Below are 26089 nucleotides of genomic sequence, written 5' to 3' on the forward strand. Positions count from 1 at the left end.
GTCTCTCTCTCTCTCACTGTCTAACTCTGCCTGTCAAGAAAGAAAGAAAGAAAGAAAGAAAGAAAGAAAGAAAGAAAGAAAGAAAGAAAGAAAGAAAGAAAGAAAGAAAGAAAGAAAGAAAGAAAGAAAGAAAGAAAGAAAGAAAGAAAGAAAGAAAGAAAGAAAGAAAGAAAGAAAGAAAGAAAGAAAGAAAGAAAGAAAGAAAGAAAGAAAGAAAGAAAGAAAGAAAGAAAGAAAGAAAGAAAGAAAGAAAGAAAGAAAGAAAGAAAGAAAGAAAGAAAGAAAGAAAGAAAGAAAGAAAGAAAGAAAGAAAGAAAGAAAGAAAGAAAGAAAGAAAGAAAGAAAGAAAGAAAGAAAGAAAGAAAGAAAGAAAGAAAGAAAGAAAGAAAGAAAGAAAGAAAGAAAGAAAGAAAGAAAGAAAGAAAGAAAGAAAGAAAGAAAGAAAGAAAGAAAGAAAGAAAGAAAGAAAGAAAGAAAGAAAGAAAGAAAGAAAGAAAGAAAGAAAGAAAGAAAGAAAGAAAGAAAGAAAGAAAGAAAGAAAGAAAGAAAGAAAGAAAGAAATATGTAGTTTGTGACAATATAAAAGGAGAGGAATAGAACTATATTGGCAAAGAATGCTTTATATCACTGAAATTAAGATAGTCTTAATTCAAAATAGGTTGTTATAAATTTAAGAGATTAATTATAATCCCCAGATAACCACAAAGAAAACAATAACTAAAAAATATACATTTAAAGGAATAAGAAATGAGTCAACATTGCAAACTACAAAAAAAGTCAATTTAACATAAAGTAATACAGTAATGGAAGAATTAAGGAAAAATAACATATGATATATATTAAACAAATAGCAAAATGTCAGAAGCTATGTCCTTCCTTACGAGAAATTATTTTAAATGTAGATGGATTGAATTCTCTAATTAAAGGATACACATTGTCAGAATGTATTTTTTAATGATGCAACTATATGCTGTCAATGTGAGATCTTATTACTTCCAGACACAAATAAGTTGAAAGTAAAAGGATAGAAAAATGTACTCAATAGTTCTATATAGGATATTGTAACCAAAAGAGAGCTGACATTGCTATACCAATATCATACAAAATACGATTTTAGTAAAAAACTGTTATGAGAGAACTAAATTACACATTGATAACAAAGTATCAAGAAAACAACAGGATTTGTAATTATAAATCTATTTATACCTAAAAGTAGAACTCCAAAATGTATGAAGCAATATTGACAGACTCAAAGGGAGAATGATAGTTCTGCATTAATAGCTATTTCAGTGTTTCAGTTTCAATAATGAATAGAATGCCTAGAGAATATTTCAACATGAAAACGCAACCTTATAAGCCAATTATATCTAAGAGACATAAAGAATATTCCACCCAACAATATCAATAAGCGTTCTTCTCATGGAATATTTTCTGGAATAGACCATATGTTTGGCTATGGAACAAATCAATAGATTTCAAAAGATTGAAATCTAAGTATCTTCTCTGAACATAGTAGGATGAAGTTAATGATCAATAACAGGAGTAAATCTACAAAGTTCAAAAATATTTGGAAATTAACACACTTTTAAAACAACCAAAGTGCCAAAGAAGAAAGCACAAAAGAAATGAGATAATACCTTGGGATGAATGAAAATGAAAACACAACACACCAAAACTTAAGGGTACAGCAATACTAATAGATATAGATTTGCACAGCAGAATTCCATGAGGATATACACCAAAATGTTAATAAAAACTTTTTCTTAAGGGTTCGGGAGAAACTGTTTTCCATGCCTGAGTTTCCTACTTTTCCTATGGTAACTACATTTAACTTAGAATATGGAAGAACAAATCTAATACAACAAGGCCCATTCAAAGCGGCAAACCACAGCCTATCACCTCTCTCACCCGAAACACAATGTCTTTTTCCTCTAGACATTTATAAATACAGGCAGACCACCCACAAATTTATATTCAACAAACCCTTCTTGAGCACCTATTATGTTGGGCTCTACTACATAAATGATTTATTTCACTTTAGTGTACCTGAATTCCCCTTTCTGTTCCTAGGTATGGCACCAAGAGTACCCACTCTCCCTGTCACACTTCGATCACAACTCTTTGTATTTGGACTTTCTGTCACATCTCTAATGACTGAATACAATAAAAATCCTTAGCGATGGAGTGTCTGGCATCAGACTATCATTCCTTGGCCTGCCTCAGTGATTTTTTTAGACTTCATAAAGTGAAAATATACTGTCCAACTGCTAAAAGGAGACAGCCAGCTGACTCTGAAGTACATTCTTAGGGTTTATTTCAAAAAAGGCAGAGCCAAATCTAAAACCCAGACCCTGGGCCACCACCACTAAGTGAAGGTTCTCCACTTGTTCAATATTCCTTCTTGTGTTCCCCACCCCATCCCCTTTCTTTACAGCCTTTCTTTCTGGGATTCTGGCTTGGCGTCCTCCTCCTAACCTTCCTTTCTGCTCTAAGACCACCAGATAGCGGGATTTTACAAGCCAATCTCCTTGGATCGCCCTCCCTCTGGCAGCCCAGCCCTCAATCCTCTGTCCAGGTCAGCAAGCGAACACCTTAGGGCTTGAGTTTCCACAGCCACGGCAGTCCTTCCCAGTCGGGATACTAAAGAGCTGTTCACCCACCTTTCGAGACAGGGAAGAGGCTATTCCTGCAGGCACCAACTGCCAAGGAGTGTGTGCGGGTAGGAGCCCCGAGCGATTCTGTAATCTACGTGTGAGGAGGACTAAACTTTCGATACCACCGACAAAACTGGCAACGGTACTATTCGCAAAGACAGTATCGACAAACAACAAGTGAACACGGTTTGGCTGCATCACCACAATACCATCTGGAGTTTTAAGAAGACTAACATCGAGCAGCACCATTTGCTGACGGTGCCCAATACTAATGCACTGCGCAGCCCAACTGTGAGGAGAGACAAAAGTCAGTACCCAACAAAACGTGAACTCACTCCGTGGGCAGTCAGAACCTCTGCCAGCTACGAGGGCCTCTGCTAGCTGGCCGCACGTTCACCTGCTCACATTCTGGAAGTCGTTCATTGGAGGCGCGGTGCCGAAGCACCCACTTCGCCACACAGCGTGGTGAACTTCCGCGAAACAAGGAGCGCCGGTTCCCATGCCGCAGGACACCTAGCCAGCTGCTAGGGGGTAGAAAGCCTGGCTGCCCTGGTGTGGCGATCACCTCCTCTCAGGAGAAAGCCTCGCCCCAGTACTGGCATTCATTCTGCAGTGTCAGCAGAAGGACGCTCTTCCCGCTCTGACGTGGCTGGCGTCAGGCCAAGGGCAAGGCACCGCCCACTCCCTCGCCCCACCCCGGAAGGAACAAAGCCACAAAGCCCGCGCATGCGTGCTGCCAGAAGGTCGTTTGGACAGCAGCCCGGCCCCACCCACAGCACTGAGGAAGCTAGGCCAGTCATCGACGCCAGAAAATGGATGAGTCCCCAGAACTAGCTCTAGTCGAACCCTTGGGACATGGAAACACAACCACACCGCCAACCGTTGACCCTACTGATGACCAAGAAGATGAAGAGACAAACCAGGTCAACGGTGAGGCAGAGTACCCAACTGATCACAGAGAATATGATCTGTTTGACCAAAGATCTTCTGAACAGATTTATGAGGAAAAGGCACTCAACCAAACTGAAAGCGAAGAGTATGGACAGATCGAGCACCAGGTGTCTGGCCTGACGGATAGAAGAGCTCCTCAACACATGGAACGAAAATTGTCAAGACAGGCTGAGAGAAGAACTTCAGAGCAGACTGACCGCAGGACGTCCATGTCCTCCGACCGCAGGATGTCCTCGTCGTCTGACCGCAGGATGTCCACACCGTCTGACCGCAGGATGTCCGTGCCGTCTGACCGCAGGGCCTCTGAGCAGGCTGATCGCAGGCTGTCCAGCCAGGCTGAGAGGAGGGTCTCTGAGCAGACTGACCGCAGGGTGTCCACGTCGTCTGACCGCAGGATGTCCTCGCCGTCTGACCGCAGGATGTCCTCGCCGTCTGACCGCAGGATGTCCATGCCGTCTGACCGCAGGGCCTCTGAGCAGGCTGATCGCAGGCTGTCCAGCCAGGCTGAGAGGAGGACTTCTGAACAGGCTGATCGCAGGCTGTCCAGCCAGTCTGAGAGGAGGACTTCTGAACAGGCTGATCGCAGGCTGTCTAGCCAGGCTGAAAGGAGGACTTCCGAGCAGGTTGATCGCAGATTGTCTAGCCTAGCAGAGAGAAGAGCTTCGGAACAGGCTGACACCAGCTTGTTCATATCATCCGACCAAAGGGCTTCTGAACAAATTGACAGCAGGTCATCTGACCAGGTGGAGAGCAGAACTTTGGAGGATTCTGAGCATAGACTTTCTGGCCTGGCTGACCAAAGAACTCCTGAACAGACTGATCAAATATTGTTCAATCTATTTGAGAGTACTTCTGAGCACACTGTTCAGGGATTGTCTGATCAAGTTGACCATAAAACATCTGTAAAGACTCAGCTAGCTGAACAACAGGCTGTTGACCAAGCTGAAAACTATACTGATCTTACTGTTGACAAGGCTGACTTCAGTGAACCTTACCAGGTGGACGACTTAGTGGACAAACAGGCTGATGACCTGTCTTCCAATGGATCATTTGACCAGTATGACAGAGTATTTTCTCAGTTCCGTGACAGCAAGGAGGATAAAGAGGCTGAGTACAGAATAGAGCCCTGCAAATTTGAAGATAGCCAAATAAACCTCAATTCCAATAGTTCAGTTGCAATGGAAACTGAAACTGAAAGTCCAACCACTGTCTCAGCCCACCACCTACTGGATACCAGATTCACCAGTAATTTTGTAGCAAAAGATCCAGACTTTTACCAAAAATTCCCATCCATCTCATCCAAATATGATAACACCAGTCGAGAAAACACCCAATCCATAGAAATCAATCCTGTAGGTTCAAGGGGTATTTGATTCCTACTTAGGAGGACAAAACAGGCCCTACGGGGGTGGGGGTGGAAGAAGAGGGATAAGCAGTAGGAGGGCACTTGTAGGATTAGGATGAAAAATAAATCCACACATGTTTTGGTGTGTGTGGCCCATAAATTTCAGGAAATGCGGGAGAAAGGTGGTGCTCTCTGCTATCCTAAGGAAGGCCATTCAAAAAAGATCAATGAACCAGGATTTTAAAACCTAGGTTTCAAGTCCTAGATTTGCTATTAACTCCATGACAATGATCATTTCCCTTGTCTGGGTTTCTACCAAGGGAAAAGAATTTAGAGTTCACTGGAGAGCCCTGTAAAGGACAAAAAGTATTTAAAGTAGATTGGAGATACCTAAGGTACCTCCCAGGGCTTCAGGCGCATTGTATTTCTGGGACAGGCAGCCAGTTATCTCATAAATATGTGTCTCTTCTCCAATTCCTAGTGTTAAGATTCTAACAACATCAGATTTAGATTTTAGATTTATTAAGAACCCTGGGGGGATATTTCAATTGCAGGATGATTTTTCAGAATTTGAGCAAGAAAGGAGTTATACGGAAAAGCAAACTCATAAGAGGAAGTTCCCTCCTATAACATATGAAGATCCTTATGAAGTTTCACTCCAATACATGGAGAAACATCACATTCTACAAATATTCCAGGTAAACCTCTCAATCCCTCTCCGTAGTTGTGAGTTTTTCAAGAGGTACAAGGAAGGGTTTTTGCTGTTAAAAAAAAAAAAAAAAAGATGGTGGGGTGTGATGTGATATATTCTAATTGAGAAGTCAGTAAGTATAAAAAGATGTATTTGCCAAAAATAATAAGTGATGAACACCAAATGAGTGAGAGTGTGGTATGAAGTCCTTCGAAAGGATTACAGATCAGGTAAATTGGTTGATAGGGGAAAACCTTGGCCAAAAGTTAGTTTTAGCACATCAGCAGGAAAGGACAAGATATTGGCAACTGAAAATTAGATTAAAAAGTCTTCCAGGCAGGAGTCTGATAGCTTCAAGACAGCAGACCTTGTAACTATCGAAGAATTGACTTATTTCAAGGGAGAATGAATTAGGTAAAATTTTAATTCTTGAAATCATAAATCTCATTGACCTCAGACTGTATTGCTAGCATCTTCTTTGAAGTATGATAGTCCTTGGCCAATGTGGAATTGATAAGGTATATTCAAAACTATAATTTGTCTTTCAGTATTTGGTGGGTTGTTCTTGCTTGCCTGGCACGATTTTTATCTAAATATTGTTTACCCAATAACAGATACATATATAATAAAATATGTACCTGAAATAAATTTGTAATTAGAAAAGTATAAAATAAGACTAGCCCCCATAAAATGAAAACTTTTAAGTTGGAAAAGTTTAAATTTAAGTAAGTAGAGGAAAGAGCACAAATATTGCAATTTGTTAGCCCAGCGTTCAAATCCTAACTTTGCCATTTCTTATCTTTGTGATTTGAGGAAAATTACTTAAATTCTGTGAACCTCAGATTCCTCAAATAAAATAGGGATAAAAGATAGCCACTTCATTAACACTATATGCCTTTTCCTACTTAAAATTCCTTGTTCTTGGGAAGGTACTAATAGCTAGGTTTCTGACTTTAGTCGAAGAACTATTAATTATTAATGTGAAAAATGAAACCTGTTGAAGAAAATAGTTTTGGTTACCCTATACCTTATCTATCAAGAAAAAAAAATAGTGCTTATGCATACAACATCATTTCAAGAAAGATTAGTTATCATGTATGTATTAAATAGAATAATATATAAAGTAATTGAACGATCTGGTAGATTAAAAAGACCTGAATATTTCATACTTGAAATTTATCCACTTGTTATTTCCTGCAAGTGAAACTTGTGTTTACTTTATTATAATTTTTTTATTCAAATAACAACCAAAAAGCATTAAAATGATTCTCTGAAGTTTAATATGAGAAGTCTTCAAAAAGCTTCATGGGAAATGCAAAAAGTAGGCATGGATCTCAAAAATTTCTGTACCAAAATAAATTTACCTTTACTTCCATTTTCCATGAACTTTTTGGAGTTCATTTCTACCTATTTTCTCATCTAATATTACAACTGAACGTGTTCTCACGTAAGTATAAAATGCCTCAAAAGGAAGATTCTATATAAAATCATTTTAAAACAGTTTTAAAATTTTTATTCAAAAGGTTTTTCTTTGTTCTGCAAAGCAAATAATTATTTTCTCAATCTAGCAAGATCACAATTCTCAAAAAAAAAAAAAACTATTCAAACCTTTCTCACTACCTCTTTGATCTTGGGCATTAGGAAAACTACCTATTGCTATTCATTACTAAATTTTGACACCTCTAAGTTTTACCTTAATTTGACTGAATTTTATCAGTGGCAAGAAAGTAAGCTTCAAATTTACAGTGTTAAGTGAATTTTTAAAATGCTATGGTACATGTTAAGTTAGTGGGAAAATCATGTGAGATGTAACTTGGACTGTGTAACTTCTACCCAAAATCATGTGATGCTTTATGCTCTCTCTCAGAAGATCACTGAAAACTTAGTTTATGAGAAACCAGAGGACCCTCTGCATTTTATGCTGCGCCAGGTATGGAATGGAATCAAAGAACAATCTTTTTATTCTCAGCATTGTAAAATACAACCCATATACAGCAAAGCATACATAACAAAACATATACAACTCTGGAATATCATAAAGTACACATACCTGTAACTACTATTCAAGTTTAAAGATACATATATACTGACAGTATCCTAGGAACTCCCTTCCTTCCTCTCATGGCTATTACTCCCCACCCGAAGGGACTGCTATTCTGAATTTTATGAGACACTTTGTCACTTTTCCTTATAATTTCATTCAACATGAATCATGAGACACTTTTATTTAGATTTGTCAGATTTTGGAGCTGTATATAAACTATGTATTCACTTATATTTGGCTTTCTTGCTCAAAATTTTATCTTTAAGATTGATCCATGTTGTGTATGTGACTGTGCTTATTTATTTTCATTGTGTTATAGTATTCATTGTGTCGAACACTACAATTTATCTATGCTACTTTTGAAAACATCCAAGAAATTTTTAGCATGAAACAATTACAAAAATTTTTGCTATGAGTCTTCCTATACATGTCTTTTGGTGACACATTTCTCAAATGATTGTGCAAATTTAACCAACCAGCAGTGTATAAAAGTTTCAGCTATTATCAGTGGTACTAGCATTAGCCATTTTGATAAATATATAGTAAAATCTACAATTTGGCTTTGCTTTTAAACAATTATTTTTCTATTGCTTTGTTTGCATTTTTCTCACTGTCTACAGTGTTCTATAGGTTCTAATTATGAGCTCTTTGTTCAGTTCTGTTGCGATTATCTTCCCACTTGCCATCTTCCCTTTCTATCTCCTAAAATTATCTTCTGATGAATAGAAATTTCTAATTTAATATAGCCAGTTTCTTATGTTATCTCTTAGCATGTTGTTTGTGGTTGATTTTTCAGCCATTATTTCCAGGCCAGCCTCCTCTCCTGGGGATTCCACATATGTATATTTTGGGCCATTTGAAGTTATTCCACAGTTTTCTTGATGCTCTATTTATTTATTTAAAAGTTAAAGTCTCTCCCCATTTCACTTTCTCTGTATCCTTGTCTCTTTCCATATATATATATATATTTTGGGGGGCGGGGGGGTGAACTTGCTATTGCTATATTATTGCTAGGTGTTTATTAATCCTTTCTTCTGCAGTATCTAAATTGCTATTAATAACAAAGTTTCAGGGTCTTTTCCATCACACACATTATAATATTCATAATTTTTACTACCAGAAGTTTAATTTGTCTTTTCTTTTTTGATTTATTTATTTATTTGAAAGGCAGAGTTACAGAGGGGCAGAGAGGCAGAGGCAGAGAGAGAGAGAGAGGTCTTCCAGCCACTGGTTCACGCCCAGGTGGCCATAATGGCTAGAGCTGAGCTGATCTGAAGCCAGGGGCCAGGAGCTTCTTGCAGGTCTCCCATGTGGGTACAGGGACCCAAGGACTTGGGCCATCTTCTGCTGCTTTCCCAGGCCATAGCCGAGTGGTGTATCAGAAGTGGAACAGCCGGGACTTGAACCGGCACCCAAATGGGATGCTGGCACTGCAAGTGGTGGCTTTACCTGCAATACCACAGCACCGGCCCCTAATTTGTCATTTCTACAGCTTTGACATCTCTTCCTTTTGGAACATAGGAAATCTAATTATAATAACTGTTTTAATGTTCCTGCTTGCTAATTCTAACACCTACCAGTCCTAAATTTGTTTCCGGTGGTTGATTCTCCTCATTATGAATAATATTTCCTGCTTCTTTTCATGCTTGGTAATGTTTAAAAATGTTTACATTGATAAATAATAATATACTCATTTATGGGGCACAATCTGACTTCTCAATACATGTATACATTATGGAATGGTCAAATTAGGTTAATCATTCACTACCTCACATATTTATCTCTTTGTGACAAGAACATTTAGAATCCACGTTTAGCAATTTGGAAATATATAGTACACTATCTTTAAGGGTTTATTTGTTTATTGGAAAGGCAGAGTGACAGAGAGAGAGGGAAAGACACAGATATCTTCCATCTGCTAATTCTGTCCCCAGATGGCCACAATAAGCTGATCTAAGGCCAGGCTGAAACTAGGAGCCAGGAACTCCCTCCTGATCTCCCACATGAGTGGCAGGATCCCAAGGACTTAGGCCATCCTCTGCTGCTTTCCCAGGCACATTAGCAGGAAACTGCATCAGAAGATAAAAAACAAGGACTTGAACCAGCACTCTGACATGCGAATTTAGTGTCATAAGCAGTGCTTAACCCACCACACCACAAAACCACCCCTCTCCCCATCTGATGTTCTGATACGTACACATTGTGTATTTTCCAATCAGGGTAAATATATCTGTCTTCTCATACATTTAACATTTCTTTATGGTGAAGATGTTAAAAATTCAATATTCTGTTTTCTTTTTTTTGGAAAAATATATAGTACATTAACATTATCTATGGTCACCATTCTGTGCCACACAACACCAGAACTTTTATTCTATCTAATTACAATTCAGTACTGGTTAACCAACCTACAATGCCCCTCCCTTGCACAGCTCTGGTTACCAATCTTATACTTTTAACTTCTATGATATCACACATAATAGAGGTCATGTGGTACTTGCTTTCTGAACTTAGTTTATTTCACTTAGCATAATGACCTACAGTTCTATTCATGTTATTGCATACTTTTGTGGCTAAGTAATATTCTATTGTATACATACCACATTTTATTAATCCAATAATCAGTGGATGGACACATAGGTTGTTTACATTTCTTGGCTGCTGTGAATAGTGCTGCACTAAACATGGGAATGCAGATATGTCTGTCCAATTTCATTTCCCTTTGATATATGTCCACTAGGGGGAGTGCCAGATCGTTGGCTAGTTCTATTTTTAGATTTTTAGATGTATACTGTTTTCTACAATGGCTGAAGTAATTTACATTTCTACCAACAGTGTAAAGATGTTTCCTTTCCTCCACATACTCATGGCATTTGTTATCTTTTGTCTTTTTGGTAATAGCCAGTCCTACTGGAATGAAGTGATATTCAGTTTGGTTTCGATTTGTATTTCCCTGATGATTAGGAGTGTTGAGCATTTTTTCATGTACCTGTTGTTCATTTACATGCCTTCTTTTTACAAATATATGCTTAGATCTACTTCCTATAATTAATTGGATTATTTGTTTTCTGTTATTGAGTTGCTGGGGTTCCTTAAAGATCCTGGTTATTAACTTATAATCAGATACATATTTTGTAAATGTTTCAAAATATTTGTATTTTTATGCCATTCTGCAGGTTATCTCTTTACTTTGTTGGTTATTTCCTTTGCAGTACAGAAGTTTCTTAGTTTGGAAAAATTCCCTTTGTCCTTATTTGCTTTTGTTTGCTGTGTTTTTGGGGTCTGATCAAAAAATCCGTATCTTGTCAATGTCCTAGGAGGGTTCCAAGATGATGGAATAGGGAGGGAGCTTACTGCTCTAGGCTAGGGGAAGATGGTTTTTTTAAAAATGGAGAGTGTACATTCTCAGGGGAAAGTTGGGGAGAAAACTGCAGTAGAAAACTACAGAAGGAAGACAGACCAGTGGATCTATGTGGAGGGTGCAGGTGCGAAGCACAAACATGGACACAATATAGGACCCCTACACCCGATAGCCTGAAGGAACTCCAGCTTTGGAGAGTGAGATAAGATCAGACTGCAGCAACATGTGCCACTGGTATTATAGCTAAGGGGAGAGCCTATGAGATCTGACTGGAGTCTTATGGTAAACAGAGTACCTGCTAACATAGCAGAAAAGGGGGGCACTTTTCTCTCTCCCCATCCCCCAAGCAATGGTGCCCAGCAACCAGCTGAAAGATGGCAGGTACCATTTTGGACATACATAACAGCTGTGCCAGATCTTGAGTGCTGCCCAGCAACTAGCCAAGACAAGATGCCATTTTGTCAGTAGCTACAGCAGCAGCTCAGATCTGCGCACCTGGCAACCAGCAGCAAGAAAGAACCACTGTGAAATGAGAAGGAACTACGACCAATGGCTCTTGTGCCCACTGATCCAGAGATTTCATCAGGGGAAAAATCATTGTTCCTCATTGACTTACAGTCTGTCTGGGAGGATTGACAGGGGGCTAGGCACCCACATAGGTGATGTGCTCTCAGGCTCTCAACATATTACATGCTATGAGGCTCAAACAGCTTAGGTGTAGCATCCACAGAAAGCTTGCTCTGGGAATGTCTCTGCCTCTCTGTGAACAGGACAGTGTAGTGAGGTGGAGCAGATCCTAAGCACGTTGTGACTGTGAGAGACTTGTGTGTTGAGACTGTGGGAACTCTGCATGAGAGGGTCTTTGGGCAATCACTGTGAGCAACTCCACATACTTAGAGCTTCCTGATTGTCTGGGGTGAATCATTGCAATGAGATCTGTGCTCACACTGAGGACTTCACAGATCCTTTGTGAGGTTTTTATAGTAGCCCGGATGAGTATTGCACGCACTGTGGGCCAACACCTGGGCATTGATCACCTTGGAAGAAATGAGGTGGAGAAGTGATTATGACAACAGAGATGATCAAACCCTCCCTTCTGATTAAAAAAAAAAAAAAACATGAGAGATCCACCATGCCCAACATGGGAATCACCCCACCCTGGACCACTGACCAAAGATCCCTGGCTTCACTCACCACATGCCTCTGGGTATTCACTAAATGAGCATATACTCTCTAAGCCACAGAGGCATAGTCTAAAGATAAAAGCCATCAGTAAAAAAACCAACAAGTATCTCCACAAATGCCTAAAAGTAAAAACAGAAATTTAAGAAATAAGAATAAAGAACACAGTATGAGCCCCACTCCAAGGAACACAACAAGCTTCAATATTAGAAGGTAAAGATGAGAGATTATGAAATGCCTGAAATGGAATTCAAAATAATAATAATAGGATTACTCAGAAGCAATCAGAAGCAAATTAATGAATTAAAGAAATCAATACATGACATGAATGAAAAATTCCCCATGAAATTGAGAATTGGAAGAGAAATCAAAATATTAGAAATGAGCAACTCAATATGAAAATAAAAAACACAATGGAAAACCTTAACAACAGACTTGGTGAAACAGAATAGAGAATATCTGAGCTAGACAAGAAATCTTTGGAAATTTTTCAGTCAGGCTGAAAAAAAGAAGAAATTAGGAAAAATTTAAATGATGTGGAAGATTTATGGGACACTATCAAAAGATCCAACATATAGGTCTTAGGAATACCTGAAGGTGTTAGAAGAAAGAATGGATTAGAAGGTCTATTCAATGAAATAATTTCAGTAAACTTCTCTAATTTGGAGAAAGTAAGGGATAGCCAAATATATGAGACACATAGAACTCCTTATAGACATGACCAGAAAAGATCTTCACCATGATACATTATAGTCAAACTTTCAAAGGTTTTACACACACAATCTACCAAAATTAAGTCATGAAGACACAGAAACCCTATACAGACAAATAACTAAGACAGAAATTGAATCAGTAATAAAGACCCTCCCAACAAAGAAAAGCCCAGACAGGATGGCTTCACTGCTGATTTCTACCAGACATTTCAGGAAGAAATAACCCCAATTCTCAAGCTATTCAAAAGAATTGAAAAGGAGAGAATCCTCTCAAACTCTTCTATGAAGCCAGTATCACTCTAATTCCTAAACCAGAAAAAAATACAACAGAGAAAGAGAACTACAGACCAATATCCCTGATGAACATAAATGCAAAAATCCTCAACAATATACTAGCTAATTGAATCCTGCACATCAGACGGATCATTCATTTGGACCAAGTGGGATTTATTCCCGGTATGCAGGGATGGTTCAACCTTTGCGAGTCAATAAATGTGATACATCACATTAACAAACTGAAGAACAAAGACCATTATATTATCTCAAAAGATGCAGAGAAAGCATTTCATAAAATACAACATCCATTCATGATGAAAACCTTAAGCAAAATGGGTATAGAGGGAACATTCCTCAACACAATCATGGTAGTTTATGAAAAACCAACAGCCAGCATCTTATTGAATGAGGAAAATTTGAAAGAATTCCCACTTAGACCCAGAACCATACAAAGATGCCCACTCTCACCATTACTATTCAATATAGTCCTGGAACTTTTAGCCAGAGCCATTAGGCAAGCGTCATAGTCAAAGTGGAAGTTCTCTCCTCCCTTCAGAAAAGGTACCTCCTTCTTTGATGGCCCTGTTCTTTCCACTTGGATCTCACTCACAGAGATCTTCCATTTAGGTCGTCTTTTTTTTTTTCCAGAGTGTCTTGGCTTTCCATGCCTGAAATACTCTCATGGGCTCTTCAGCCAGATCCGCATGCCTTAAGGGCTGATTCTGAGGCCAGAGTGCTGTTTAGGACATCTGCCATTCTATGAATCTGCTGTGTATCCCACTCCCCATGTTGGATCATTCTCTCACTTTTTTATTCTATTAGTTAGTATTAGCAGACACTAGTCTTGTTTGTGTGATCCCTTTGATTCTTAGACCTATCAGTGTGATCAATTGTGAACTGAAATTGATCACTTGGGCTAGTGAGATGGCATTGGTACATGCAAACTTGATGGGATTATATTGGAATCCCCTGGCACATTAAGAACTCTTTTCTTAATGTAGGGTTAGGGATATGAGTATAAAGGAAACTGAAAATAGATCTTTATGAAAATTAATAATGGGAATAGGAAAGAGAGGAGGAAGAAGGTTGGGAGCATGCGCAGGAGGGAGGGAGGGTAGGAAGAATCACTATGTTTCTAAATTTGTATGTATGAAATTAATAAAGTGTGCATACCTTTAATAAATTTTTAAAAAAAAAAATGTAAATTAAAAAAAAGTCCTAAAGCTTCTTTCTTATGTTTTCACTTAGGAGTTTCAAAGGTTCACTAAAAAAAATAAATAAATAAAAAATAAAAAAAAAAAGGTTCACTAAGGAATTAATTTGAGTTGATTTTTTTTTTTTGGTGAGGAATAAAGATCTTATTCTTTTTTATGTGGATATCCAGTTTTCTAACACTGTTAGTTATACATGTGTGGGTTCACTTTTATGGTCTCTACTCTTTTCCATTGACCTATAAGTACATTTTTATGGCAGTATCATGCTATTTTTATTATAATAGCTTTGTTATTTATATTTACTTATTGTAATTCAGATAGATAGAACTCCCATCTGATGGTTTATTCCCCATATGTCTGAAAGGGGGAACACTAGACCTTGGCTAAAACCAGGAACTGGGAATTGAGCACAGTTCACCCACGTGGGTGGAAGGCACCCAATTATTGGAACCATCACTGCTATTTCCCATAATCTGCATTAACAAGATGCTAAAGTCAGGAGCTGGAGCCAGGAATCAAACCCAGGTGGTATGATATGAAGGCATCTTAACCACTTGGCTGACCACCCACCCAGTAATCTATGTTAAATTAAAGTAGTGTAAAGCCTCCTACTTTGTTGGATTTGCCCTTTCACTCTAGCTAGCTAGGGTCTTTTATAGCTCCATTCAAATCTTAATATTTTTTCTAGTTATGTGTGAAGTGTCATTGGTATTTTGGTAAGGATTGCATTAATCTGTAAATCACTTTGGGTTGCATGAACATTTTGACAATATTTATTCTTCAAATCTATGAACATGGGATATCTTTCCATTTCTTTGTGTCTTCTCCAATTTATTTCATAATTACAATTTCCATTGCATAGATATTTCATCTCTTTGCTTAAATTTATTCACAAGTATTTTTTGTTAGTGTTGTTTTGTAGCTACTGGAAATGGAATTGCTTTCTTGATTTCTTTTCCAGGGAATTTGCTATTGGTATGTGACAACATTACTGAGTTTTGCATGTTGACCTTGTATCTTGAACCTTTGCTGAATTTGTTAATTTAACAGCTTTTTGGTGGAGTCTTTGGTGTTTTCCCCATATAGGATCATGCCATCTGAAAACAATCGTTGTTTGACTTCCTCTTTATCAGTTTGAATTCCATGTATGTCTTTTTATTGCTTAATTACTCTGGCTAGAACTTCCGGTACTGTATTGCATAAAAGTGGTACAAGTAGACATCCTTGTCTTTTTCCTTATCTTATAGAGCATCCTTTCAGCTTTTCCCCATTCAATATGATGTTAACTATTGGCTTCTTATATTTGTCCTTAATTTTGTTGAGGTATGTTCCTTCTAACCTAATTCATTCAGTTTTTAATCATGAAGGGATGTTGGATTTTACCAAATGCCTTTTCTGTGTCTATTAATATAATTGCTTGATTTTTGTCCTTAATTTTGTTGAAGTGGTTTATATCACATTTATTTATTTGCATATTTTGAACCATCCTTGCATAGCTAGTATGAATCCCACTTGATTGTGATAAATAATCTTTTTACAGTTACATAGGATTTAATTGGCTACTATTTGTTGAAATTTTTTGCATCTGTCCATCAAGGACATTGAGTTGGCCTATAGATTTCTCTTTTTTTTTAAAAGATCTTATTTATTTGAGAGGAAGAGTTACAGACAGTGAGAGGGAGAGACAGAGAGAAATGTCTTCCTTCCATTGGTTCACTCCCCCAGATGGCCGCAATGGCCAGAGCTGCACCTATCCGAAGCCAGGAGCCAGGAGCGTCTTCTGGGTTTCCCACGTGGGTACAGAGGCCCAAGCACTTGGGCCATCTTCTACTGCTTTCCCAGGCCATAGCAGAGAGCTAGATTGGAAGAGGAGCAGTCGGAACTCGAACCGGTGCCCATACGGGATGCCGGTGCTGCAGACAGAGGATTAACCTACTGTGCCATGGTGCCGGCTCCTGGCCTATAGGTTTCTTTTGTGTCCTTGTCTGGCTTGGTATCCAGGAAACACTGGTCTCATAGAATGAGTTTGGAAGACTTCCCTCTTCTGTTTTTTGAAATGATTTAAGAAGAATTGGTATTAATTATTTAAGTATCTGGTAGAATTCATCAGTGTGTTGTATGACTGCTGGTAGTGAACACTCTTGGTTTTCCTTCTTCTGAAAACCTATTTCATGTTCATTCTTGTATGATATTCTTGCTGGAAGCAGAACTGAGTTCTCTCTTTTTTTTCAGAGACATCCATAATCATCCAAATTGTTGTTGACCTGAATAAAACATGTTATTTCCTCTGACTGGATCATAAATCTTTTTATCATTAATTAACGATCATGGTATTCACTGGAATTTACCTTTTAACAGGTTAATTGAGCTTCTTGTCTATGTCTCTCACCAAGTACTTTCTTCAAATATTTTCCTGTTCCTTTCTCATACATTAATCCCTTCTTGTTTTAAAACTCACATTATTACAAATGGCCAGCAAACACATGAAAAGATGCTCAGGATCACGGCATCAGGAAAATTCAAATAAAAAACACAATGAATTTTCACCTTACTCCAGTAAGAATGGATATCATCCAAAAATCAAAAAATAACGAATGCTGGTGAGGATGTGGGGGGAAAGGTACCCTAATCCCCTGTTGGTGGGAATGTGAACTAGTACAACCATTATGGAAAACGGTATGGAGATTCCTCAGAAAGCTGAAAATAGATCTATCATGACTCAGCCATTCCAATCCTGAGAAATTGTCCATAGGAAATGAAATCAGCATATGAAGACATTATCTGTACTCCTGTTTATAGCAGTTTAACTCACAATAGCTAAAATATGTAATCAACCCAGATGCCCATCAATTGTGGTATATATATATATATATATATATATGATGGAATCCTACTCAGACATAAAAAAGAATGAAATTCTGTCTTTTGCAACAAAATGAATGCAACTGGAGACCATTATGCTTAGTGAAATAAGCCAGTCCCAAAAAGGCAAACATTATATATAATATGTATATATATTTCCCTGATTTGTGGCAACCAATATACAGAGTACAAAAAAAGTGATATATATGAACAAAATTGATATTTTAAGATTTGATTATTGCTTATAGTGGATTTTCTACTTACTACTTGTGGAATTCTTTACTTAATGGAGGGTTAAGCCTGTGACTATAAAGTAAATTGAAAATAAGTCATTGTAAAAGTTAAAAGAGAAGTGAGAAAAGGAAGTGGGATGGTAGGAGTGAGGGAGGAAAAGAGGGTAGGGTGTATAGTATCGTAATGCTCTTAAAACTTTTTATGTGAGATTTGTTCCCTTTACATAAGTTTAAAAAAGTAAAAAAAAAGTAAACTACTAGAATACAACATAGCAGAATTCCTAAAAAAAACTTGCATTATGTTTTTTTAAATATTTTCTCACAGATCCCCAATCTTCCTTTCTTCCAGCTTTTTCTCTTTCTTCTTTAAATAATTCCTTGGCTCTACTTTTAAGTTCTCTTATTATTCTGGTATCTATTCTGTTATTAAGCCATTTAGTAAAATTTATTTTTCAGTGATAGTTTCTATTTAGTTTCTTCTCGCATTTTCTATTTATCTTCTGATATTTTCTATTATTTCCTTTCATTTTCAGTGTATTTTCCTTGATCTTATTGAGTATGGTCAATGTAGCTGCTTTAAAGTGTTTGGAATTAGCATCTGGTAATAGTCTTTTCCATTTACAACAACTTGCATATTCTATGTTTTCAGTAAATAGAATAATTTTAGACAATCTAGATACTGTGAACATTAAATTTTATGGCTGAGTTCTGCAATACTTATCTGACAAATGTTATTTTTGTTTTAGGTGATAATGTGATGATGAATACAGTTGCATTCAAACTGGAAATTCTCTCTTGCCTCCTATGGTTGATTGATCAAGGCTCACATCAATTCTTTAAGCCTTTGCTGTACTACTTTGAATCTGTCCTATGAATGCATGTTTCAAGGGTTAGTGTGATGTTTGTGCAGGGTTTGTAAATAGAACTAAGGAAACTTCTCTCCTTTAGAAATCTCCCTCTGTCGTCAGCACTTGGGTTTATTTAACCAGGCTACTACACCCAATTCTCCCATTCAGAAAGATGGTTGGTTTTCTATTAGAGTTTTAGGCATCCCTTCATTGCCAAGTCTATGGCTGTGCCTGTGGCTGTCACAAGGTCTAAGTTGAAAAAATGAGAAATCCATCCCATGTTGGTCGCTTGCCCCAAGTTTAGACACCCCTCCAAAATCTGCCTGTGTTTGCTTAGTCTCCAGACCCTTTCTGTGGTTCTGTGTTGTTTTAGCATTTGGGGAATGGGGTTTAGATGTTTGTCCCTTATATATAGCTGTTATTTGTAGGATTCATTTCTAAGTGTATACAGAAAGCATAACTTCCTTTAAAAAAAAAATAAATAACAACACGCAGGAGCAGAGGGCGGCCGGACATTGGTGTGAATGGATGCGCCTGCAGGCAGCATGCCTGACCTGAGCCAGAACCATTCCCTGCATAGGAAGAAAGACAAGCTCATGGACCATGTGTGGCTGCTGCTGTTCGAGGCCAACCTTTTGGCCCAGGTGTGTCTGCCCACCTGCCCCATGGCTTTTCCCAAAGCATTTAACGACAACTCCGCCCGGCTCCACGACTTTCTGACCCAGGCGGCCTCTTTCAGGAACTTCTTCCGAGACATACTGTAGGTGGCGGTTTAGTCAGCCGCCTACCTGGGCCGGTGGTCCCCTACAAAGCGAGGGAGAGCTCCATCCTGGCGCAGTACGAGGGCTTCGTGGGTGCACTGTAGCGGGCTTCCGCAGAAATCCGTGAAAACGCAGCTTGGCTGGGAGCCCATGTCTGGCTGCGCCCTCTCCATACCGTCTGGGTTTGCGGCGCAGCAGCCTTCTAGTTCCAGGCTAGCAGCCTCCAACCCTTGATGAGAAAAGCCTGGCTGTCGCCGCCGCCTGTTATCTCCATCCCTCAGTGCCTTTGCACTGGCAGCAACCCAGCTACTGCCCCGGGACCAGTAAGAAATCAGATGGCTCTCCAGCGTCACGCTCCTGCCCTCGCAGGCCGAGCAGACTGCTTCTGACCGCTTGGGTGGGCCTGAGTGTGTTTCAGCCCCGGGAACGCTGGTTTGGCTAACTCAGGCGGAGGCAGCTCTAGCGTTAGTGTACCTGGCAGCCGAACTGTGACGTTTCTCCCGCCCCCCAGAACTTCCCAGTACTAACACTTTTCATTTCCGTTTGCAATCACAGCAATCTCAGACTGTGCCTTTTGGTGGAGAAAGCCATTGCCTCAAAAAAGTGTTTGATCCATTAGAGACAGCAGACAAGCTGAACACAGTGTATCATCCTCAGAAGAAAGTACAGCATTCATAAAACTTGCATGTTGGCAGGCTGTAAAAATATAAGATACAACAGAGTTATTACTCTGTCAGAAAGTCACAATTTGATAATCCATGGCAGGTAAGGCCAGCAGGTGTACTGAAAAAGAACAGATACCTGGTTCTCATTCTTAACATTCTGAATCCATGTGTTCTGTTTTTCATTTCAGTGACACTACATAAATGCGGAACTAAGCCACCAGTGCTGTCAAACAGACTAGTCACCTCCTGATCGGATTTTTACCTCTAGAATAAGTCATTTTACACGTAATATCCAACCCTTGAGAGTTTAAACAAAAATGCAAATAGATAATTCTCAGAGTGCTCATTACTAGCCTTAACAAATTTTCCATAAAAAGAACTAGACAAATGACAATACAAAAAGGCTAAAATAGAATAAATCTGTTGCCAGGAGACCTTTATTTCAAAGTCAGTTTTATTTTAGTTTTTAGTCAGTTTTATTTTAGCATTTAGTCAGTGTCGGTGTTACAGTCCCATATGCCTTGTGTCCTACTTGGTGCTACAAAAAAAGCGAATTTCGAGAAGATGTATGACCTAAGAACACCATTATGTTTGGAGGAAAAATTCCAAATGCAGTTTCTGGTGTGTGGTAACGTAATGCTTTTGTGTGTAAAGGGCACATATTTGATCCTTGTTTTACAGCTTTTCTTCTAGCTCACACTTTATGGCCTTAAAAATACATGCAGATTAGAGAAGAAACGAAAAACCTAGCAAGCAATTTTGATGCTTGCTGCAAGGTGCTGTATTTAAAGTTGGTGTGTAACTCATGGCAAAACTCATGCTGCTTTTGAGTCTACTACTTGATTTTGTTCTCATATAAATGAAGTAATATTAGCCTTCTGGCTAAAATCACTTTACATCTTTGGGCTGCAGTCTTCTATAATTAAGACATTACCTGCTCATTAAAAATTAGTTTGGAAAAAAAACATGCTTTTTAAAAGTTTTGTCACAAAAATTTAAATATGTGTATCTTCATTTTATCTACTTCAAAATAGTTTCGAAATTATGACTTTTTCTACTTATGGGTGTTTTGTCATTATATTGCTTATATCAGTTATTAGAAATTTGACTTTATAGCTGTCTTAGTTTCTAAGTCAATTGTGCTTTGCTCCTTAGAACATACTCTGGGTGATTTCAGATCTTTGAAACGTGTTGGCTTGCTTTATGATGCAGTGTAATGTTTAATTGTTGTGAATGAATTATTCGAAGTTGGAAAAGATTTAATTTGAAATGCTTGCAAAGTGACCTGAAAATGTCCATTACTGTAAGGTTTGCTAAAACATATTCCAGCCTTCTACTGAGATTGTGAACTTGCCTCTTTCCTGTATGTAGTTTAGTTCATTTTCACAGTGATATGTGGTTACCATCACATTATTAGGTACATACAAATTTATACTCCTGCGTCTTTCTGGTAAGTTGGACTTTTTATCACATAAAGGTGTATTATGAGCTCTCATTACTCTGTTCAACATTATTATAACTATATCACATTTGTTTTAGTTAATATTTAAATGACATGTCTTCTTTCATCATTACTTTTAACCTTTATCTGACCTTAAGCTTTTGGTGTGTTTCTTATTAGTAGCAGGTAGTTAAATTCTTCATTTTTTTTATCATTACTTCTCAAATATGGTAAACATTTAAATGTTTACATTTGATGTAATTGAACATATATTTGGGTTTAAAACTCTTGTTTTACCATATGCTGTTTGTCCTACCTATTCTATTTCTCTTGCTTTACTTTTTAACCTTTCATCATCCAATTTTTCCTTCTATTAAAATTTACACAACAGGACTTTAAAAAGTTCATGGAAAATAGAATTAAAAGGTAAGTTTATTTTGATGCAAAACATTTTGAAATCCAACCATATAAGGGATTCTCAAGTGAATACTGTAAAAAATGTATGCAAGGATCCAAAAATTTTTGCACCAAAATTAATTTATAATTCATTTCCCATGAATCTTTTGAAGTACCCTCATGTACGTTTTTTTTTTTTTTTTTTGGTTAGTTATTGGGATTTTTTTTAAAACTAAAGGACTTTATAGAGCAGTTTTAGGTTTACAGATAATTTTCCTGGAAAGTTCAGTGAATTCCATTTACCACCTTACTCTTCTCACATGTAATTGCCCCATTATTAACACCTTGCCTTAGTGTAGTAAACTTCTTTCAATTGATGAGCCAATATGGACACACTATTATTAAGTAAAGTCCATAGATTACATTAGTGCTACATCTCTCTTTATGTTGTACATCCCATGGGTTCTGAAAAATGTGTATGACATTTGTCTGTCATTACATTCTCACACAGAACACAGCCATTGCCCTGCTCATGCTGTTAATATTTTAGTGGTTTTCCCAGAGATTATAACATATATCCTTGAATTATCAAGGTCTAAATTATCTGTTCCAGTTAGGGTCGAGAATTTCTTCATGTTAAGTCTCTCTATATTTTAACCTCACAAAGTATGTTAATTCCAAGTAGAACAAAAATTGCAAGTGGAAAAAATTCTTTTTCATTTTCCTTAGGTACAGGAAATGATGAAAAACAGAGGCAAAATCTGAAACCTGCTAAGAACGAATCTCTCTTCAGTACTGTTTACCATCATCAGTGTCAGTAATATGCTGTGTTTCCCATTGTGAAAAAATGGCTTCGGAAAAAGCACTAGTGATGACTCTGACTAAATAAGTTCTTAATTTTTAAATAAACAGCTATAGGAAATATTTGTAAAAATCACATAACGGTTACAGATATCTCTAGCTAATCATATTAAAATATATACATTTTACTTCTCCATGCAATGATGTTTCATTACTCATTCCCCCAAAGCCATGAACAGTAACAGGTGCACAAATCTATAATAAAATACGAGATGGGGCCAGAATCATGGCTTAGTGAGTTAAGCTGCCACCTGCAACACTGGCATCCCATATGAGTGCCAATTGGAGCCTCTGCTACTCCACTCCCCGTCCAGCTCCCTGCTAATGTGCCTGGGAAAATAACAGAAGATGACCCAAGTATTTGGGCCCTTGCACCCTCTTGGGAAACCAGGATAAAGCTCCTGGATCCAGCTTGGCCCAGCCCTGACTATTGTGGCCATTTGGGGAGTGAACCAGCATGGATGATTTCTATCTCTCTTTCTCTCCCTGTGACTCTACCTTTCAAACAAATAAATAAATCTTAAAAAAAAAAACACTACATATAGCAATATATATGTACTCATGAAACATAAAAATCTATCATATCCCTAAGCTGTTTATGAAATTTTCAACCAGAAAATGGTGTAGAAAATAACTTATAAGAGCAATTTTTATTTCCTTCATGGAAGATTATTGTTGTAACAGCTTTTTGATGTTTCTGAATACCTATAACATATCTTTACTATTTTTCTCTTTATATTATGCCACTAATGGATGTGATTTCATCTTCTAGGGATAGCTCACTTCTAATTTTTAACCTTTGGCAAAACTCAAATATATTATACTGCTCTGTATACATCTGTGGGCAAGGCAGAATGTCACTTCCTCCTTACCTTTATCCCCTGAAGAGTAACCACATAATGTGGGATGTGTAACCAGTCCAACTTGTATTTCAAAGCAAAAAAAAAAAAAAAATGTTGAACTTGGTCTGTCTGGTATGAGAGTATCTGCACAGAAAACATAACTGTGATGATCATCTGATATTACTGTTGTGAGTGAAACCTTTCATTTAATTTCTCTTTGAGTATTTAAACAGACTTGATTCTTTGTATTGTTTAATGACTTGGTGTAACTATTTTATTACAATTGATTAAGCTTCTGTTTGAATATCACCCACAAACCCTGCTTTTTTATATATCCTCTTTTCATTTCTCATAATTATACAAAAAGATCTCCTTATAACCCCCAAGATTATGTAGGTTTTTTCCTTCTATCAGTTGTCTACAAAATGTGCATGTGATCAGACTCAGTAAATGTTCCCCACTCAGACAGATAAGTACCTCGTCTGTTGATTGTGGGCTGGCAGACCTAGGTGAAAGCTGATAAACTTCACTGAGCCAATGGGAAAATAAATCCTTCAAGCATGATTATGAAGAAGGATTGATTCATATAGATAATTGAGGTGTGAGTGTCTCAGGTGTGTTAAATAAGATAATAAATGAAAAAGTACATCAGAGAGTAGAGTGACATGACTAAAGTTGTAACTCATCAGTTCATTGAACATCATAGCCCGAAGATTCAGGGGCTAATATTATTAGTCATCCAAACCTTACATGGTATCAGTAACATCTGAAATTCAGCACTGAATGTAGTGCACTGTTTTTCAGTTCTAACACCAGATAGCTTTTACACGTTTGTAAAAGTAGAGCCCCTTGGACTTGACCACACCAGCCACTTCAGACTTTTCCATTGGCTTTCTGTGCTGCTTCCCATAGCTGTCATTTTTGTACCTCTCCTATTGGCACAGTGCATGAGAGGAGTGGGCTGGCCATGGTTCTGTGGTCCTGTCTGAGCAGGTTTATCTGAGAAAAGAACAGAAAGAAGTAGACAGCAACCTTCAAGGTGCAGTAATGTGTTCTCTCTGCTCAAAACAAAAGCTGTCCAATGTAAAAGACCAATCAGCTGAAAATATCCAGTATCCAGTTCTTAGTCCCTGGGCAGTGGGGAGTAGTCCCAGCCCAGGAGTAACACTAAAGCAAATGTGAGTGAAAATTGCTGACAAACAGAAAAGGAATGGGGAGGCGCTGTGGCATAGTGGGTTAAGCCACTGTGCAGCACCAGCATCCCATATGTGTGCTGGTTCAAGTCCAGGCTGTCCCCACTTAAATCCAGCTCTCTGCTAATGTGCCTGGGAAAGCAGCGGAGGATGGCCCAAGTCCTTGGGCTCCTGCACCCATGTGGGAGACCCAGAAGCAGCTCCTGGTTCCTGGCTTTGGCCTGGCCCAGCCTTGGCCATTGTGACCATTTAGGAAGTGAACTAGAGGATGGAAGATCTCTCTCTGTCTCTCCCTTTCACTCTGTAACTCCAAGAGGATGAGGGGAATCTTAGAGGTGGCCCTTTCCAGAATTCCTTTCAGAAATGACTGAAGCCATGGATGGTCATGTTGAATAGAAGTTTCAATGTCAGGGTAACAACATATGGAAAAGCATGAATTCCCTTGAAGAAATCCTTCAAGGATGCTCATGAAGGACTTACTCAAAAAGATATGCAAGATGGCCGGTGCCACGGCTCACTAGGCTAATCCTCCGCCTGCAGCCCCGGCACCCCGGGTGCTAGTCCCGGTACCCCGGGTGCTAGTCCCGGTTGGGGCACCGGTTCTGTCCTGGTTGCTCCTCTTCCAGTCCAGCTCTCTGCTGTGGCCCAGGAGGGCAGTGGAGGATGGCCCAAGTTCTTGGGCCCTGCACCTGCATGGGAGACCAAGAGGAAGCACCTGGCTCCTGGCTTCGGATCGGCACAGCGTGCTGGCCAAAGTGGCCATTTGGAGGGTGAACCAATGGAAAGAAGACCTTTCTCTCTGTCTGTCTGTCTATCTCTCTATCTCTATCTCTAACTCTGCCTGTCAAAAAAAAAAAAAAGATATGCAAGGTGTACATGTCTCAAGTTCATTGCATAAGATAATAAATATAAAAGCACTTAGGACAGTGCTTGGCATCACTACCCTAATTATTTTAGAAGTAGCACTCTCAACACTAGTAATACTAGATTTTACCCAAGCCATCCTGGTTCCCTTTCCATCACTCCATTCACCAGCCATACCAGTTTCCTCACGATAATAAAAAGTGAAGGTGTTAGAGTCATTTTCCCTGGGCCTATCACCTCCCCTCTTCCATTTAAAGAAGAAGCATGGGACAGGCATTCAGCATGCAGTTAAGACACTGCTTGGGATGCCCACATCCTATATTGGAGTACCTGAGTTCAAGCTGCAGTTCTGCTCCAGATTCTGACTTCTTTTTAATGTACACCAGAAGGCGACAAGGAGTTAGGTCCCTGCCACCCACACGGGAGACCCAGATTGTGTTCCTAGCTCCTGGCTTCAGCCTGGCTCAGCCCCAGCTATTGAAGTCATCTGGGGAGTGAACCCACAGATGGGAGCTCTCTGTTTCAGTCTCTCTGCCTTTCAAATAAATTAAAGAAAAAAAATTTTTAAATGACAACTTTCTTGTATATGGGTGAAATCAACTTTTTTAAAAAGTATTTTTATTTGAAAGGCAGGGAGTTACAGAGAGGCAGAGGCAGAAAGAGAGAAAGAGAAAGAGAGAGAGAGTCTTCCA

The 26089-nt window shown here is 38.5% G+C and overlaps 2 protein-coding genes across 15 annotated transcripts in view; one reads left to right on the plus strand and one right to left on the minus strand.

The window, feature by feature from the left end:
• IGSF11 (immunoglobulin superfamily member 11) overlaps positions 1-3300 on the minus strand; it is a 324668-nt gene extending 321368 nt beyond the window's left edge. For 3 of the 6 annotated variants that reach the window (XM_070072174.1, XM_070072172.1, XM_070072170.1), the window contains exon 1: positions 3052-3300. The gene's annotated coding sequence lies outside the window, so the exon portion shown is untranslated. Of the gene's footprint in view, positions 1-2989 lie in introns of all 6 variants that reach the window. The other 3 variants (XM_070072173.1, XM_070072171.1, XM_070072169.1) reach the window with 1 other exon arrangement.
• A 55-nt stretch (positions 3301-3355) lies between these two features.
• Positions 3356-26089, plus strand: part of TEX55 (testis expressed 55) — a 36788-nt gene continuing 14054 nt past the window's right edge. The window contains exons 1-5 of one of the 9 annotated variants that reach the window (XR_007908872.2): positions 3356-4957; positions 5505-5648; positions 7512-7571; positions 19691-19900; positions 19989-20721. Coding sequence is in view for 5 of the 9 variants with exons in the window: in XM_051819010.2 (XP_051674970.2) it covers positions 3467-4957; positions 5505-5648; positions 7509-7571; positions 19691-19813 (1821 nt within the window). In the remaining 4 variants the exon portion in view is untranslated. Of the gene's footprint in view, positions 4958-5504; positions 5649-7508; positions 7578-18272; positions 19198-19690; positions 20722-22366; positions 22995-26089 lie in introns of those variants that run through there. The other 8 variants (XR_007908871.2, XM_051819010.2, XM_051819011.2 and 5 more) reach the window with 8 other exon arrangements.

Source organism: Oryctolagus cuniculus, chromosome 4, assembly GCF_964237555.1.
Source record: "Oryctolagus cuniculus chromosome 4, mOryCun1.1, whole genome shotgun sequence".
NCBI classification, from domain to species: domain Eukaryota; kingdom Metazoa; phylum Chordata; class Mammalia; order Lagomorpha; family Leporidae; genus Oryctolagus; species Oryctolagus cuniculus.